This window comes from Salmo trutta, chromosome 1, assembly GCF_901001165.1.
Source record: "Salmo trutta chromosome 1, fSalTru1.1, whole genome shotgun sequence".
In the NCBI taxonomy this organism is placed as follows: domain Eukaryota; kingdom Metazoa; phylum Chordata; class Actinopteri; order Salmoniformes; family Salmonidae; genus Salmo; species Salmo trutta.
In genome coordinates, this window is record NC_042957.1 from 973,224 (window position 1) to 993,725 (window position 20,502).

Consider the following 20,502-nt stretch of genomic DNA (forward strand, 5'->3'; position numbering starts at 1 on the left):
ATAGCCATACAGTAGAGGACATGTGCAGGTCGATTGTTCTGTCAGACACTGTCCCTCAACTTATCGCAGGCAGCAATGTAGTGCGCTGCCAACACACAGCTCTCTGCGTCCTCCCCCAACAGGACGGGTAGCCTATCCTCATCAGAGAGGTCTTTGAAACCTTGAATAAGGGTTTCAAATTTGGGAAAGTGACACTAATTGTTTTATATTTTTAACATTTTGTCAAGAAATGCAGCTATGTCTCAGGTTCTGCTGTGGCTGCACAGCCTTTCCTCTACAGGGAGCCAGGTTTTCCTGTGTCTACCCTTCTCGATGGCAAGGCTGTGCTCACTGAGCCTGTACTTTGTCAAGGTTTTGATCAGTAACCATGGTCAAATATTTAGCCACGGTGTACTGATGATTTAGGGCCAGATAGCACTGCATTTTGCTTTGTGTTTGTGCTTGTGTTTCCCAATAAGCAATGTAGTTTTGTTTTGACTGTGTTGTAATTTGGTTTATTCTGATTGATTGGATGTTCTGGTTCTGAGGCTTCAGTGTGTTAGAACAGGTTTGTGAACTCAGCCCCAGGACCAGCTGGATGAGGGTCCTGAGGCTTCAGTGTGCTAGTAGAACAGGTTTGTGAACTCAGGACCAGCTGGATGAGGGTCCTGAGGCTTCAGTGTGTTAGTAGAACAGGTTAGTGAACTCAGCCCCAGGACCAGCTGGATGAGGGTCCTGAGGCTTCAGTGTGTTAGTAGAACAGGTTTGTGAACTCAGCCCCAGGACCAGCTGGATGAGGGTCCTGAGGCTTCAGTGTGTTAGTAGAACAGGTTTGTGAACTCAGGACCGGCTGGATGAGGGTCCTGAGGCTTCAGTGTGTTAGTAGAACAGGTTTGTGAACAGCCCCAGGACCAGCTGGATGAGGGTCCTGAGGCTTCAGTGTGTTAGTAGAACAGGTTTGTGAACTCAGCCCCAGGACCAGCTGGATGAGGGGACTCTTTTCTTTGCTCAGCTCTTGGCATTGCAGGGCTTGGTAATGATATGAGAGGGGGTCACTGTATTTTAGATGTTTCCAAAACTTAATTGCTCTTTTTTGAGTTTTTATTATTAGTGGATATTGGCCTAATTCAGCCCTGCATGCATTGTTTGTAGTTTTCCTCTGGACATGTAGGAGAATCTTACAGAACTCTGCATGTAGGGTTTCAATGGGGTGTTTGTCCCATTTGATTAAATCTTGTTTTGTAAGTGGACCCCACACTTCGCTACCATAGAGTGCAATTGGTTCAATGACATATTCAATTAGTTTTAGCCAAATTTTAATAGGTATTTCAATTTTCTTTTTAATGGCGTAGAATGCCCTGCGTGCTTTCTCTCTCAGTTCATTCACTGCCTCATTAAGTTGTCCAGTTGAGCTTATTTTTAAACCTAAGTAATTGTAGTGTGTACAGTACTCTATGTATTTAAACCTCAGTAATTGTAGTGTGTACAGTACTCTATATATTTAAACCTCAGTAATTGTAGTGTCTACAGTACTCTATATATTTAAACCTCAGTAATTGTAGTGTGTACAGTACTCTATATATTTTGTACCAGTTGAGAACTTTGGTCTAATTCCCTGAGATCTGGATCTTCTCTGGAAAATCATTATTTTAGTCTTTTTGGGGTTTACTGCCAGGGCCCAGGTCTGGCAGTACTGCTCTAGCAGGTCCAGGCTCTGCTGTAGGCTATGTGCTGTGGGGGTTTACTGCCAGGGCCCAGGTCTGGCAGTACTGCTCTAGCAGGTCCAGGCTCTGCTGTAGGCCAGGTGCTGTGGGGGTTTACTGCCAGGGCCCAGGTCTGGCAGTACTGCTCTAGCAGGTCCAGGCTTTGCTGTAGGCCATGTGCTGTGGGGGTTTACTGCCAGGGCCCAGGTCTGGCAGTACTGCTCTAGCAGGTCCAGGCTCTGCTGTAGGCCATGTGCTGTGGGGGTTTACTGCCAGGGCCCAGGTCTGGCAGTACTGCTCTAGCAGGTCCAGGCTCTGCTGTAGGCCAGGTGCTGTGGGGGTTTACTGCCAGGGCCCAGGTCTGGCAGTACTGCTCTAGCAGGTCCAGGCTCTGCTGTAGGCCAGGTGCTGTGGGTGACAGCAGGCACAGGTCATCTGCGAAGAGTAGGCATTTCACTTCTGAATTGTGGAGACTAACACCAGGGGCTGAGGATTTTTCTAGAATAGTGGCCAATTTGTTGATGTAAATATTGAAGAGTGCAGGGCTCAGATTGCAACCCTGGCGAAGGCCCCGCCCCTGGTTAAAGAATTCAGTTCTTTTCTTACCAATTTTAATGCTGAACATATTGCCAGTATACAATGATTTAATTATGTCATATGTTTTTTGTTGTTTCATTCTTAATTGGAAGAAGTTTGGAACCACCAAGAGTCTTCCTAGAGCTGGCCGCCTGGCCATACTGATCAATCGGGGGAGAAGGGCCTTGGTCAGGGAGGTGACCAAGAACCGATGGTTACTGACAGAGCTCCAGAGTTCCTCTGGAGATGGGAGAACCTTCCAGAAGGACAACCATCTCTGCAGCACTCCACCAATCACGCCTTTATGGTAAAAAGGCACATGACAGCCTGCTTGGAGTTTGCCAAAAGGCACCTAAAGGACTCTGACCATGAGAAACAAGATTCTCTGGTCTGATGAAACCAAGATTGAACTCTTTGGCCTGAGTGCCAAGCGTCACGTCTAGAGGAAACCTGGCACCATCCCTATGGTGAAGCATGGTAGTGGCAGCATCATGCTGTGGGATGTTTTTCCATCAGCAGGGACTGGGAGCCTAGTCAGGATTGAGGGAAAGATGAACAGAGCAAAGTACAGAGAGATCCTTGATGAAAACCTGCTCCAGAGCACTCAGTACCTCAGACTGAGGTGAAGGTTCACCTTCCAACAGGACAATGATCCTAAGCACACAGCCAAGACAACACAGGAATGGCTTCGAGACATGTCTTTAAATGTCCTTGAGTAGCCCAGCCAGAGCCCGAACTTGAACCTGATCGAACATCTCTGGAGAAACATGAAAATATCTGTGCAGCGACGCTCCCCATCCACACTGACAGAACTTGAGAGGATCTGCAGATAAGAATTGGAGAAACTCTACAAATACAGGCGTGCCAAGCTTGTAGCATCATACCCAGCCTAAAACCCCAAACAGCAAGCAATACAGATGTAGAAGCAGGTGATGCAGCCAGTCAAGGTGCTCTCAGTGGTACAGATGTAGAACCTTTTCAGGATTTGAGGGCCCATGCCAAACCTTTTCAGGATTTGAGGGCCCATGCCAAACCTTTTCAGGATTTGAGGGCCCATGCCAAACCTTTTCAGGATTTGAGGGCCCATGCCAAACCTTTTCAACCTCTTGAAGACTGTGCGCATGTGTGGACGATTTAAAGTTCTTAGTGATTTGGACGCCGAGGAACTTGAAGCTCTCAACCCCCAATTTCCTGTAGTCCATGATCTGCTCCTTGTATTAAAATTGTATAAGAAGTTGTTGTTCAGGCCCCACACTGCCAGGTCACTGACCTCCTCCCTGCCGGCTGTCTCATTGTTGCCGGTGAATCAGGTCTACCACCATCCTGTCGTCAGCAAACTTGATGGTGTTGGAGTCGTGCCTGGCTACACAATCATGGGTGAACAGGGAGTACAGGAGGGGACCAAGCATGTACCCCTTAGGAGCCCCCGTGTTGAGGAGCCCCAGTCAGGATGTCCAGGATACAGTCGCAGGGAGGTGTTTAGTCCCAGGGTCCTTAGCTTAGTGATGAGCTTTGAGGGCACTATGGTGTTGTATGCTGAGCTGTAGTCAGAAAAACATCATTCTCATGTAGTTGTTCCTTTTGTCCAGGTGGGAAAGGGCAGTGGGGAGTGCAATAGAGATTGATCCGTTAGGGCGGTATGCAAATTGTAGTGGGTCTAGGGTGTCTGGGATGATTGTGCTGATGTGAACCATGACCAGCCTTTCAAAGCATTTCATGGCTACAGATGTGAGGGTTATGGGGAGATAGCCATTTAGGCAAGTTACCTTGGCGTTCTTGGGCACAGGGACTATGGTGGTCTGCTTGAAACATGTAGGTATTACAGACTGGGTCCGAGAGAGATTGAAAATGTCAGTGAAGACACTTGCCAGCTGGTCAGCGCATGAATATGCGTCCTGGTAATCCATCTGGCCCTGTGGCCTTGTAAATGTTAACCTGTTTAAAGGGCTTACTCACATTGGCTACGGATCACACAGTTGTCCGTAACAGCTGGTGCTCTAATGCATGGTTCATTTTTGCTTGCCTCGAAGCATAGAAGGCATTTAGCTGGGTCACCTATTTATACTGAGAAGTGCAACCCTAACATTCTGACTGGAGGTATCTCTGATCTACCTCTATAGACTGACACAGACTGACTAGAGATATCACTGATCTACCTCTCTATAGACTGACACACAGACTGACTGGAGATATCACTGATCTACCTCTCTATAGACTGACACACAGACTGACTGGAGATATCACTGATCTACCTTTCCATAGACTGACTGGAGATATCACTGATCTACCTCTCTATAGACTGACTGGAGATATCACTGATCTACCTCTCTATAGACTGACTGGAGGTATCACTGATCTACCTCTCTATAGACTGACTGGAGATACCTCTGATCTACCTCTCTATATCAAATCAAATCAAATCAAATTTATTTATATAGCCCTTCGTACATCAGCTGAAATCTCAAAGTGCTGTACAGAAACCCAGCCTAAAACCCCAAACAGCAAGCAATGCATGTGAAAGAAGCACGGTGGCTGGGAAAAACTCCCTAGGAAAAACTCCTGAGAAAGGCCAAAAACCTAGGAAGAAACCTAGAGAGGAACCAGGCTATGAGGGGTGGCCAGTCCTCTTCTGGCTGTGCCGAGTGGATATTATAACAGAACATGGTCAAGATGTTAAAATGTTCGTAAATGACCAGCATGGTCAAATAATAATAATCATAGTAATTGTCGAGGGTGCAACAAGCACGTCCGGTGAACAGGTCAGGGTTCCGTAGCCGCAGGCAGAACAGTTGAAACTGGAGCAGCAGCATGGCCAGGTGGACTGGGGACAGCAAGGAGTCATCATGCCAGGTAGTCCTAGGGCTCAGGTCCTCCGAGAGAAAGAAAGAAAGAAAGAAAGAGAGAATTAGAGAGAGCATATTTACATTCACACAGGACACTGGATAAGACAAGAGAATACTCCAGATGTAACAGACTGACCCTAGCCCCCCGACACATAAACTACTGCAGCATAAATACTGGAGGCTGAGACAGGAGGGATCAGAAGACACTGTGGCCCCATCCGATGATACCCCCGGACAGGGCCAAACAGGCAGGATATAACCCCACCCACTTTGCCAAAGCACAGCCCCCACACCACTAGAGGGATATCTACAACCACCAACTTACCGTCCGAAGACAAGGCCGAGTATAGCCCACAAAGATGTCCGCCACGGCACAACCCAAGGGGGGGGCGCCAACCCAGACAGGAAGACCACGTCAGTGGCTCAACCTACTCAAGTGACGCACCCCTCCCATGGACGGCATGGAAGAACACCAGTAAGTCAGTGACTCAGCCCCTGTAAAAGGGTTAGAGGCAGAGAATCCCAGTGGGAAGAGGGGAACCGACAAGGCAGAGACAGCAAGGGCGGTTCGTTGCTCCAGCCTTTCCGTTCACCTTCACACTCCTGGGCCAGACTATACTTAATCATAGGACCTACTGAAGAGATAAGTCTTCAGTAAAGACTTAAAGGTTGAGACTGAGTCTGCGTCTCTCACATGGGTAGGCAGACCATTCCATAAAAATGGAGCTCTATAGGAGAAAGCCCTACCTCCAGCCGTTTGCTTAGAAATTCTAGGGACAATTAGGAGGCCTGCGTCTTGTGACCGTAGCGTACGTGTAGGTATGTACGGCAGGACCAAATCGGAAAGATAGGTAGGAGCAAGCCCATGTAATGCTTTGTAGGTTAGCAGTAAAACCTTGAAATCAGCCCTTGTCTTAACAGGAAGCCAGTGTAGGGAAGCTAGCACTGGAGTAATATGATCAAATTTTTTGGTTCTAGTCAGGATTCTAGCAGCCGTATTTAGCACTAACTGAAGTTTGTTTAGTGCTTTATCCGGGTAGCCGGACTGACTGGCGGTATCACTGATCTACCTCTATAGACTGACTGGAGATATCCCTGACCTACCTCTCTATAGACTGACTGGAGATATCACCGATCTACCTCTATAGACTGACCCAGACTGACTGGAGATATCACTGATCTACCTTTCTATAGACTGACACAGACTGACTGGATATATCACTGATCTACCTCTCTATAGACTGACTGGAGATATCACTGATCTACCTCTATAGACTGACTGGAGGTATCTCTGATCTACCTCTATAGACTGACTGGAGATATCACTGATCTACCTCTATAGACTGACTGGAGATATCTCTGATCTACCTCTCTATAGACTGACACACAGACTGACTGGAAATATCTCTGATCTACCTCTCTATAGACTGACTGGAGATATCACTGATCTACCTCTATAGACTGACTGGAGATATCTCTGATCTATCTCTATAGACTGACACAGACTGACTGGATATATCACCGATCTACCTCTCTATAGACTGACCCAGACTGACTGGAGATATCACTGATCTACCTCTCTATAGACTGACTGGAGATATCACTGATCTACCTCTATAGACTGACACAGACTGACTGGAGATATCACTGATCTACCTCTATAGACTGACTGGAGATATCACTGATCTACCTCTATAGACTGACTGGAGATATCACTGATCTACCTCTATAGACTGACTGGAGATATCTCTGATCTACCTCTCTATAGACTGACTGGAGGTATCTCTGATCTACCTCTCTATAGACTGACTGGAGATATCTCTGATCTACCTCTCTATAGACTGACTGGAGGTATCTCTGATCTACCTCTATAGACTGACTGGAGATATCACTGATCTACCTCTATAGACTGACTGGAGATATCACTGATCTACCTCTATAGACTGACTGGAGATATCACTGATCTACCTCTATAGACTGACTGGAGATATCACTGATCTACCTCTCTATAGACTGACTGGAGGTATCTCTGATCTACCTCTCTATAGACTGACTGGAGATATCCCTGATCTACCTCTCTATAGACTGACTGGAGATATCACTGATCTACGTCTATAGACTGACTGGAGATATCACTGATCTACCTCTATAGACTGACTGGAGATATCACTGATCTACCTCTATAGACTGACTGGAGATATCTCTGATCTATGTCTATAGACTGACTGGAGATATCTCTGATCTACCTCTATAGACTGACTGGAGATATCACTGATCTACCTATCTATAGACTGACTGGAGATATCACTGATCTACCACTATAGACTGACTGGAGATATCTCTGATCTACCTCTCTGTGTGTGTTGCAGGGTAATGGCGGTGAATGTATTCTCCATCTCTTCGGCTCTGGAGAACCTGAGTCGTCATGAGATGCTGTCCTGGGTCAACGACTCTCTACAGCTCACCTACACCAAGATAGGTAACAGACACACACTCAATCATTAGAATTCAATTACATATATTCATAAACAACATATGCTAACTTAAAAAATACAGGTGTATTATTTAATCCCAACCTAGTCCTTTGTTTGTAGGTGCAGTGTATTGTCAGTTCATGGACATGTTGTTCCCTGGCTGTGTCCTACTGAAGAAGGTGAAGTTCTCAGCTCGGCTGGAACACGACTTCATCAACAACTTCAAGGTCCTGCAGGCCTCCTTCAAGAGAATGGGCGTAGACAAGGTACACACACACACACACACACACACACACACAACAAGCCCTCCTTCAAGAGAATGGGCGTAGACAAGGTACACACACACACACACACAACAAGCCCTCCTTCAAGAGAATGGCCGTAGACAAGGTACACACACACACACACACACACACACACACACACACACACACACAGAGAGAGTCTGTCCTCCTCCATTCTACCCCAGCAGTCTGTCCTCCTCCATTCCAGACCAGGTGTAGTAGACCTCACAGTGAAATGCTGAATACAACAGGTGTAGTAGACCTCACAGTGAAATGCTGAATACAACAGGTGTAGTAGACCTTACAGTGAAATGCTGAATACAACAGGTGTAGTAGACCTCACAGTGAAATGCTGAATACAACAGGTGTAGTAGACCTCACAGTGAAATGCTGAATACAACAGGTGTAGTAGACCTCACAGTGAAATGCTGAATACAACAGGTGTAGTAGACCTCACAGTGAAATGCTGAATACAACAGGTGTAGTAGACCTTACAGTGAAATGCTGAATACAACAGGTGTAGTAGACCTCACAGTGAAATGCTGAATACAACAGGTGTAGTAGACCTCACAGTGAAATGCTGAATACAACAGGTGTAGTAGACCTTACAGTGAAATGCTGAATACAACAGGTGTAGTAGACCCCACAGTGAAATGCTGAATACAACAGGTGTAGTAGACCTCACAGTGAAATGCTGAATACAACAGGTGTAGTAGACCTTACAGTGAAATGCTGAATACAACAGGTGTAGTCTACACCATCACAATAAATCCATATAATATAGTCACCACCTTCACAATAAATCCTTGTAATATAGTCTACACCATCACAATAAATTCATGTAATATAGTCTACACCATCACAATAAATTCATGTAATATAGTCTACACCATCACAATAAATTCATGTAATATAGTCTATACCATCACAATAAATCCATGTAATATAGTCTACACCATCACAATAAATCCATGTACTATAGTCTACACCATCACAATAAATCCATGTAAAATAGTCTACCTACACCTTCACAATAAATCCATGTAATATAGTCTACCTACACCATCACAATAAATCCATGTAATATAGTCTACCTACACCATCACAATAAATCCATGTAATATAGTCTACACCATCACAATAAATCCATGTAATATAGTCTACCTACACCATCACAATAAATCCATGTAATATAGTCTACCTACACCATCACAATAACTCCATGTAATATAGTCTACACCATCACAATAAATCCATGTAATATAGTCTACCTACACCATCACAATAAATCCATGTAATATAGTCTACCTACACCATCACAATAAATCCATGTAATATAGTCTACACCATCACAATAAATCCATGTAAAATAGTCTACCTACACCATCACAATAAATCCATGTAATATAGTCTACACCATGACAATAAATCCATGTAATATAGTCTACACCATCACAATAAATCCATGTAATATAGTCTACACCATCACAATAAATCCTTGTAATATAGTCTACACCATCACAATAAATCCATGTAATATAGTCTACCTACACCATCACAATAAATCCATGTAATATAGTCTACCTACACCATCACAATACATCCATGTAATATAGTCTACACCATCGCAATAAATCCATGTAATATAGTCTACCTACACCATGACAATAAATCCATGTAATATAGTCTACCTACACCATCACAATAAATCCATGTAATATAGTCTACCTACACCTTCACAATAAATCCATGTAATATAGTCTACCTACACCATCACAATAAATCCATGTAATATAGTCTACCTACACCATCACAATACATCCATGTAATATAGTCTACCTACACCATCACAATACATCCATGTAATAGTCTACACCATCACAATAAATCCATGTAATATAGTCTACACCATCACAATAAATCCTTGTAATATAGTCTACACCATCACAATAAATCCATGTAATAGTCTACACCATCACAATAAATCTATGTAATAGTCTACACCATCACAATAAATCCATGTAATATAGTCTACACCATCACAATAAATCCATGTAATATAGTCTACCTACACCATCACAATAAATCCATGTAATATAGTCTACCTACACCATCACAATAAATCCATGTACTATAGTCTACCTACACCATCACAATAAATCCATGTAATATAGTCTACCTACACCATCACAATAAATCCATGTACTATAGTCTACCTACACCATCACAATAAATTCATGTAATATAGCATACCTACACCATCACAATAAATCCATGTAATATAGCCTACACCCTCACAATAAATCCATGTAATATAGTCTACCTACACCATCACAATAAATCCATGTAATATAGTCTACCTACACCATCACAATAAATCCATGTTATATAGCCTACCTACACCTTCACAATAAATCCATGTAATATAGTCTACCTACACCATCACAATAAATCCATGTAATATAGTCTACACCATCACAATAAATCCATGTAATATAGTCTACACCATCACAATAAATCCATGTAATATAGTCTACCTACACCATCACAATAAATCCATGTAATATAGTCTCCACCATCACAATAAATCCATGTAATATAGCCTACCTACACCATCACAATAAATCCATGTAATATAGTCTACACCATCACAATAAATCCATGTAATATATTCTACACCATCACAATAAATCCATGTAATATAGTCTACCTACACCATCACAATAAATCCATGTAATAGTCTACCTACACCATCACAATAAATCCATGTAATAGTCTACCTACACCATCACAATAAATCCATGTAATATAGTCTACACCTTCACAATAAATCCATGTAATATAGTCTACCTACACCATCACAATAAATCCATGTAATATAGTCTACCTACACCATCACAATAAATCCATGTAATATAGTCTACACCATCACAATAAATCCATGTAATATAGTCTACCTACACCATCACAATAAATCCATGTAATATAGTCTACCTACACCATCACAATAACTCCATGTAATATAGTCTACACCATCACAATAAATCCATGTAATATAGTCTACCTACACCATCACAATAAATCCATGTAATATAGTCTACCTACACCATCACAATAAATCCATGTAATATAGTCTACACCATCACAATAAATCCATGTACTATAGTCTACCTACACCATCACAATAAATCCATGTAATATAGTCTACCTACACCATCACAATAAATCCATGTAATATAGTCTACCTACACCATCACAATAAATCCATGTAATATAGTCTACCTACACCATCACAATAAATCCATGTAATATAGCCTACACCGTCACAATAAATCCATGTAATATAGCCTACACCATCACAATAAATCCATGTAATATAGTCTACCTACACCATCACAATAAATCCATGTAATATAGTCTACACCATCACAATAAATCCATTTAATATAGTCTACCTACACCATCACAATAAATCCATGTCATATAGTCTACACCATCACAATAAAGCCACGTAATATAGTCTACCTACACCATCACAATAAATCCATGTAATATAGTCTACACCATCACAATAAATCCATGTAATATAGTCTACACCATCCCAATAAATTCATGTACTATAGTCTACCTACACCATCACAATAAATCCATGTAATATAGTCTACCTACACCTTCACAATAAATCCATGTAATATAGTCTACCTACACCACCACAATAAATCCATGTAATATAGCCTACACCATCACAATAAATCCATGTAATATAGTCTACACCATTACAATAAATCAATGTAATATAGTCTACACCATCACAACAAATCCATGTAATATAGTCTACCTACACCATCACAATAAATCCATGTTCTATAGTTTACACCATCACAATATATCCATGTAATATAGTCTACACCATCACAATATATCCATGTAATATAGTCTACCTACACCATCACAATAAATCCATGTAATATAGTCTACACAATCACAATAAATCCATGTAATATAGTCTCCACCATCACAATAAATCCATGTAATATAGTCTACCTACACCATCTCAATAAATCCATGTAATATAGTACACCATGACAATAAATCCATATAATATAGTCTACACCATCACAATAAATCCATGTAATATAGTCTACACCATCACAATAAATCCATTTAATATAGTCTACACAATCACAATAAATCCATGTAATATAGTCTCCACCATCACAATAAATCCACGTAATATAGTCTACCTACACATCACAATAAATCCATGTAATATAGCCTACCTACACCATCACAATAAATCCATGTAATATAGCCTACCTACACCATCACAATAAATCCATGTAATATAGCCTACCTACACCATCACAATAAATCCATGTAATATAGCCTAGCTACACCATCACAATAAATCCATGTAATATAGTCTACACCATCACAATAAATCCATGTAATATAGTCTACACCATCACAATAAATCCATGTAATATAGTCTACACCATCACAATAAATCCATGTAATATATCCTACACCATCACAATAAATCCATGTAATATAGTCTACACCATCACAATAAATCCATGTAATATAGTCTACACCATCACAATAAATCCATGTACTATAGTCTACCTACACCATCACAATAAATCCATGTAATATAGGCTACCTACACCATCACAATAAATCCATGTAATATAGTCTACCTACACCTTCACAATAAATCCATGTAATATAGCCTACACCATTACAATAAATCCATGTAATATAGTCTACCTACACCATCACAATAAATCCATGTAATATAGTCTACACCATCACAATAAATCCATGTAATATAGTCTACCTACACCATCACAATAAATCCATGTAATATAGTCTACACCATCACAATAAATCCATGTAATATATCCTACACCATCACAATAAATCCATGTAATATAGTCTACACCATCACAATAAATCCATGTAATATAGTCTACACCATCACAATAAATCCATGTACTATAGTCTACCTACACCATCACAATAAATCCATGTAATATAGGCTACCTACACCATCACAATAAATCCATGTAATATAGTCTACCTACACCTTCACAATAAATCCATGTAATATAGCCTACACCATTACAATAAATCCATGTAATATAGTCTACCTACACCATCACAATAAATCCATGTAATATAGTCTACACCATCACAATAAATCCATGTAATATAGTCTACCTACACCATCACAATAAATCCATGTAATATAGTCTACACCATCACAATAAATCCATGTAATATAGTCTACACCATCACAATAAATCCATGTAATATAGTCTACACCATCACAATAAATCCATGTAATATAGTCTACCTACACCATCACAATAAATCCATGTAATATAGCCTACCTACACCATCACAATAAATCCATGTAATATAGTCTACACCTTCACAATAAATCCATTATTTATTTTAGACAGGTCTAAAGAACCATGATATGTAGAAAATGTAGTCTATTTCAGAAGAACAGAATAGCATCCTCTGAGTTGTCCTTATGTTAGGTCCTGATCTGGCTATGCCATATGGCTGTGGGCGACTAGTTCATTTAGCAGGTCCTGATGTGGCTGCGCCATATGGCTGTGGGCGACTAGTTCATTTAGCAGGTCCTGATGTGGCTGTGCCATATGGCTGTGGGCGACTAGTTCATTTAGAAGACAAGATTTGCTTATAATTCCGAGGAATTATTTATATTATTTTATAGTGTGAAGAACACAATTGAACAAAGCTGAATAAAATATACATATTTTCTCAATGATTTGAGGGGGTACACACATGCGACTATTCTGTGTCGGGCGGTTAATAGGTCCTTCTATATGCTTAATGTAGAGTTAATGTAACTTTAGTTGTTTAACAAACATTGGGCTATATGTTTAGATTTTTAATACATTTCAAGGCTGCATGATGTGACTAATGATGATTTGATAAAAGTATCTTGAAAGGCATGAGCTCTGCTTAGTTTTTAGCGCAGGCTGAACACACTTCATCAGTCTCATTCACAATTTAACAAGCACTTGATAATGCCTCAAATTACTCGGCTGCATCCCCTATGTGTAGCCGTAATTCCCCCCCCAAAAAAGTATTTTGCGGCCGGTGGCCGTTTTGCCCTTGGGCTGAATATAATAATTCCGTTCTCCCGGTTGCCAATCGCCTTGCTCCGAAGCACCTCTCACTCACATGGCTCCCTCAGATATCTCAATTCTTATTAGCCAATGGCCGTCACGTGATCAGGTTATTTTCAGAGGTATCTCAGCTCCGAAGTAGGCTACAAGTGAAAAGACACATCGGGGACAAATTACAAGGAGCATATTGAAGATGCTACAACAACTGTCCACATTTACTTTTCATCAGCCAACAAGATGAGAAACAAAACCGCAAAAGCACTAGCCTGTATAAATCTACTACCCCCCCCCCCCCCCCCCCCCATAGTACAACAGTTGACCTATTCTGTGTGATAAATACATATTCCAAAGAGTCTGGGACAGTTCTGGGATGCGATACATCCCATAATAATACAACCACTGGCATCAAAACAACTTTTATCAATGAGCCTGACGGAACAGATCAGAACGTTTCGCTTAAAATGTTGATAAACTATTAGGCTATTTCTTCACATTATAAGCGCACATGGCAGTAGGCGTTAAGCGCGAATATACCAAAATGCAATAAATAAATAAGCGGGAAAAACACCATTCTCAAAAGTGAACGCAAATGCGATCATGGATGTAATGCTTTATTATAAAAAGGGTCATATTTATGGTGAAACTTATCTTTTCCAAACTTGAAACTCAGGCGCTGCCTAAGTATGCCAGGTAGGTTCTACACCGGTTATAATTGTATGAAGTTATTTGGCCACTTTAGTTGTGATAATAGGCCAGGCTACATGCGTATCAATACATACATGTGCGACTATGATTTGAAAAAGTTGGAGGGGGGAAAAAAAGGCATGAGCCGTTTCTTGCCTTACTGCACACAAGCTGGGCATCATTCACAAGTGATAATATACACTACATTACCAAAAGTATGTGGACACCTGCTCGTGGAACATCTAATCCCAACATCATGGGCATTAACATGGAGTTGGTCCCCCCCTTTGCTGCTATAACAGCCTCCACTCTTCAGGGAAGGCATTAATATGGAGTTGGTCCCCCCCTTTGCTGCTATAACAGCCTCCACTCTTCAGGGAAGGCATTAATATGGAGTTGGTCCCCCCCTTTGCTGCTATAACAGCCTCCACTCTTCTGGGAAGGCATTAATATGGAGTTGGTCCCCCCCTTTGCTGCTATAACAGCCTCCACTCTTCTGGGAAGGCATTAATATGGAGTTGGTCCCCCCCTTTGCTGCTATAACAGTCTCCACTCTTCAGGGAAGTCATTAATATGGAGTTGGTCCCCCTTTGCTGCTATAACAGCCTCCACTCTTCAGGGAAGGCATTAATATGGAGTTGGTCCCCCCCTTTGCTGCTATAACAGCCTCCACTCTTCAGGGAAGGCATTAATATGGAGTTGGTCCCCCCCTTTGCTGCTATAACAGCCTCCACTCTTCTGGGAAGGCATTAATATGGAGTTGGTCCCCCCCTTTGCTGCTATAACAGCCTCCACTCTTCAGGGAAGTCATTCATATGGAGTTGGTCCCCCCCTTTGCTGCTATAACAGCCTCCACTCTTCAGGGAAGTCATTAATATGGAGTTGGTCCCCCCCTTTGCTGCTATAACAGCCTCCACTCTTCAGGGAAGGCATTAATATGGAGTTGGTCCCCCCCTTTGCTGCTATAACAGCCTCCTCTCTTCTGGGAAGTCATTAATATGGAGTTGGTCCCCCCCTTTGCTGCTATAATAGTCTCCACTCTTCTGGGAAGGCTTTCCACTAGATGTTGGAACATTGCTGAGGGGACTTGCTTTCATTCAGCCACAAGCATTAGTGAGGTCGAGTAAGGCACTTAACCCTCTTCTTCTCACCTTCTGGATAAGAGCGTCTGCTAAATGACTAAAATGTAAACTAAAATGGGCACTGATGTTGGGTGATTAGGTCTGGCTCGCAGTTGGCATTCCAATTCTTCCCAAAGATGTTCAGTGGGGTTGAGGTCAGGGCTCTGTGCAAGCCAGTCAAGTTCTTCCACACCCATCTCGAGAAACCATTTCTGTTGGACCTCGCTTTGTGCATGGGGGCATTGTCATACTGAAACAGAAAAGGGTCTGCCACGAAGTTGGAAGCACAGAATCGTCTGTCATTGTATATGTTGTATCATTAAGATTTCCCTTCACTGGAACTAAGGGGCCCGAACCATGAAAAACATCCCCAGACCAGTATTCCTCCTCCTCCAAACTTTACAGTTGGCTCTATGCATTGGGGCAGGTAGCGTTCTCCTGGCATCCGCCAAACCCAGATTAGTCCGTCGTACTGCCAGGCGGTGAAGCGTGATCATCACTCCAGAGAACGCGTTTCCACTGCTCCAGAGTCCAATGGCGGTGAGCTTTACACCACTCCAACCAACGCTTGGCATTGCGCATGGTGATATTAGGCTTGTGTGCGGATGCTCGGCCATGGAAACCGATTTCATGAAGCTCCCGACGAACAGTTATTGTGCTGACGTTGCTTCCAGAGGCAGTTTGGAACTTGGTAGTGTTGCAACCGAGGACAGAAGATTTTGAGTAGCTACGTGCTTCAACACTCTGCGGTCACGTTCTGTGAATTCGTGTGGCCTACCACTTCGCGGCTGAGCCGTTGTTGCTCCTAGACGTTTCCACTTCACAATAACAGCACTTACAGTTGACCGGGGGGCAGCTTTAGCAGGGCTGAAATGGTCTTGCAAAGGTCGCATCCTATGACGGTGCCACGCTGAAAGTCACTAAGCTCTTCAGCAAGACCACTCTACTGCCAATGTGTCTTTGGAGATTGCATGGATGTGTGCTCGATTTTATACACCTGTCAGCAACGGGTGTGGCTGAAAGCCAAAACCACTCATTTGAAGTGGTGTCCACATACATACATACATACACACACACACACAAACTTATATTTTACAAGTAATAGGCTAATATCACCCATTATAATATTCTTGATTTTATCTTGTCTTTACATACTAAATAATGTGACATTAGTTTTGATTTAGAATGGAGCATTATGATGCACCTGTCTGGAAACAGGGAAAAATACATGTCATCTATGCACTTAAATAGCAAATGGAGGATGCTTCCCATGGTTCATTTTCATGCCAGCCAGGTAGGCTATACTCCTGTTGTAAAGATAAACAATGTGCTTAATATTAGGAAAGTTGAGAAATAAATATAGTAGGTCTGGCCTATAGAAAGCTGATAGGCACTCGCACATCTGAGCAGTCTTGTTGCAGGTGCATGGCAACAATTAAAGCAATTAAAACAGGATGAAAGAAACCGCACACTGCTCTTGATAGTATCACTGGTATTTAATAAGCTTACGTATCGGCCCAACGGCCTTCGTCAGAGCTTTTACAGCTCTGACGAATAGCCTACAGAAATGTTGCGCAACATGGGCTCTCATGAAGTGTTTGATTAGATTTTCCATTACATTTGTATTGATGTCAGAGTGATTAGAGGGACAGTAGTGTGCTGAGTACCAGGCAGATAGCTAGTTTAGTAGTCTACTAACGACCATCAGCAGCATCAGAGCTTAGAGAAGACTAGTCACCGTGACTAAACGGTCTCGTGGAATTTGACTGCCCGCCCGTGTGGCGGTAATACTGTCACCGTAACATCCCTAACCATGGCTCACTTTCTTCCTCTCCTCTCCCCCTCTCTTCCTCTCCCCCTCTCTTCCTCTCCCCCTCTCTTCCTCTCCTCTCCCTCAGGGCGAGGTTGAACTTCTCAGCCAACTTACCTGATAAATAAAGGTGAATAGAATAACTACACACACCCCCACCCAGCTATCCCCTGACTGCTGTCTGACCTGTGTTTCAGGACGGCTTTGTGGCGGCAGCGGATGAGGTAGAGGCGGCGCCACGTGGAATATTCCTCCGTTCTCTCCCCGGATCAGCGCTTCAATGTTCTCATCTCCTACCCCTATTTTATTACTAGCCTCCTCCCTCTTCCTCCCGTCTCCCATTTTCCCTTGTTCCCCCCTCCTCGCTCCCTCCTTCCGTCCTCCCCTCCAACATGTCAGGCTAACGCTGTACACTTAATCTGTATGGTTGGTGTTAGCAGGATGCTAGGCTAATGGCTAGCTCTGAACAGTTCATCTGTGTGGGAGTGTTAGCAGGATGCTATGCTAAAGGCTAATGTAAATTAGATGACAGGGTAGCACAGAGCATGGATCTATAGCGCCCTCTATCTGTAGAGGCAGGTAACAACAAAACTCACTAATCTCTGAACCCATAAAATTCTGTCAGGATTGTCTCAGATGAGGGGAGACTAAAGACTCACTGGTCCAGTTCAGCATCAGGGTTCAGTACCTACCATGTACATATGATCAGGGAGATCGTTGAAGAATCACTTTGGAAATGGACGTCGGGAAATGCCTTCAGAACCGGCCACTGGGGCAACAGTGAGCGTTATTACCCTCCAGTAGACGTGGGTTTTACCATGGCATTGAGGACAAGGGTGGTAGATGGGGGGGTAACTAACTAAACGTAACCCTTCATTTAAAAATGTTGACGTTTGGAGCAATGGGACAATACAACAGCAGAGTGTCAAAAACTACAGAAATTTGACATTTGGATAAACGTGGATGAATGCCTAGTTCTGCAGTGATGCTTGTTGCATATGATGTCATATCAGTCCCTGCATTAACAATATGGACCAGTACCAGAACCATCTCAGTCCATTAGGACTCAACATAATTCATAGGGCCAGCAGAGAGACAGGTCTGTTCAGTAGGGAGCAGAGAGACGGGTCTGTTCAGTAGGGAGAAGAGAGACGGGTCTGTTCAGCAGGGAGCAGAGAGACGGGTCTGTTCAGTAGGGAGCAGAGAGACGGGTCTGTTCAGTAGGGAGCAGAGAGACGGGTCTGTTCAGTAGGGAGCAGAGAGACGGGGCTGTTCAGTAGGGAGCAGAGAGACGGGGCTGTTCAGTAGGGAGCAGAGAGACGGGTCTGTTCAGTAGGGAGCAGAGAGACAGGTCTATTCAGTAGGGAGCAGAGAGACAGGTCTGTTCAGTAGGGAGCAGAGAGACAGGTCTGTTCAGTAGGGAGCAGAGAGACAGGTCTGTTCAGTAGGGAGCAGAGAGACAGGTCTGTTCAGTAGGGAGCAGAGAGACGGGTCTGTTCAGTAGGGAGCAGAGAGACAGGTCTGTTCAGTAGGGAGCAGAGAGACAGGTCTGTTCAGTAGGGAGCAGAGAGACAGGTCTGTTCAGTAGGGAGCAGAGAGACGGGTCTGTTCAGTAGGGAGCAGAGAGACAGGTCTGTTCAGTAGGGAGCAGAGAGACAGGTCTGTTCAGTAGGGAGCAGAGAGACAGGTCTGTTCAGTAGAGAGCAACATCCCAGGACATTCAGACAGAACCACACAGCCACCACATTCTGCAGGTTTTAACCTCCGAATTCCCCCTGGTTGTCTTTTTGTTTTGAATGAGTTATTTAACGTTAGCTTGGTGTGGCTAACAGGTTAATGTGAATCTATTTATTACCCTGAGAAAGTTTAATAAAATGTAAATGAACAAACACACTACTACACTGTATATACTAATGGGTGAATATTGAGTATTGATTATTAATGAATTGATTTGAAGTGGGGGGTTTTTTAGCAGCTGTTTTTGATTTGGAGTTTCTTCTTGTTGGAGGCGGGGCTTAAATGACTGACAGCTGTCAGGGTCAGCCCCCGGTTGTCATGGCAGACCTGTGACTGACAGCTGTCAGGGTCAGCCCCCGGTTGTCATGGCAGACCTGTGACTGACAGCTGTCAGGGTCAGCCCCCGGTTGTCATGGCAGACCTGTGATTGACAGCCCCCGGTTGTCATGGCAGACCTGTGATTGACAGCTGTCAGGGTCAGCCCCCGGTTGTCATGGCAGACCTGTGATTGACGTGCATCGTTGGAGTTTTATTGCGGAGGCTGAATAAACAGTGGGTTCAAAACCAGAAGGAACGCGACTGGTCGACTCTTACTGTAGACACACACACACACACACACAGGCATTGATTCAATCCGTATCACTTACAGCGTGATTGAAATGTAAAAGACAATGTATCTACGTCCGCAGACACTACATTCACAGCATAACCCTGTGTTGGCCCAATCAGACACTACATAATGCTGTGTTGGCCCAATCAGACACTACATAACGCTGTGTTGGTCCAATCAGACACTACATAATGCTGTGTTGGTCCAATCAGACAATACATAATGCTGTGTTGGCCCAATCAGACACTAAATAACACTGGGTTGGTCCAATCAGACACTACATTCACAGCATAACCCTGTGTTGGCCCAATCAGACACTACATTCACAGCATAACCCTGTGTTGGCCCAATCAGACACTACATTCACAGCATAACCCTGTGTTGGCCCAATCAGACACCTCATTCACAGCATAACGCTGTGTTGGCCCAATCAGACACTACATTCACAGCATAACCCTGTGTTGGCCCAATCAGACACTACATTCACAGCATAACGCTGTGTTGGCCCAATCAG

At 43.1% G+C, this 20,502-nt stretch overlaps 1 protein-coding gene across 2 annotated transcripts in view; it reads left to right on the plus strand.

Annotated features, from left to right (window-relative positions):
• LOC115207710 (microtubule-associated protein RP/EB family member 3) overlaps positions 1–19,945 on the plus strand; it is a 43,318-nt gene extending 23,373 nt beyond the window's left edge. The window contains exons 2-5 of one of the 2 annotated variants that reach the window (XM_029775242.1): positions 7,471–7,580; positions 7,696–7,841; positions 17,730–17,771; positions 17,839–19,945. In XM_029775242.1, the coding sequence (XP_029631102.1) occupies positions 7,475–7,580; positions 7,696–7,841; positions 17,730–17,762 (285 nt within the window). In that variant the 5' untranslated portion in view covers positions 7,471–7,474 and the 3' untranslated portion in view covers positions 17,763–17,771; positions 17,839–19,945. The remainder of the gene's footprint in view (positions 1–7,470; positions 7,581–7,695; positions 7,842–17,729; positions 17,772–17,838) is intronic. The other variant, XM_029775158.1, reaches the window with a different exon arrangement.
• The last annotated feature ends 557 nt before the right edge of the window (positions 19,946–20,502 follow it).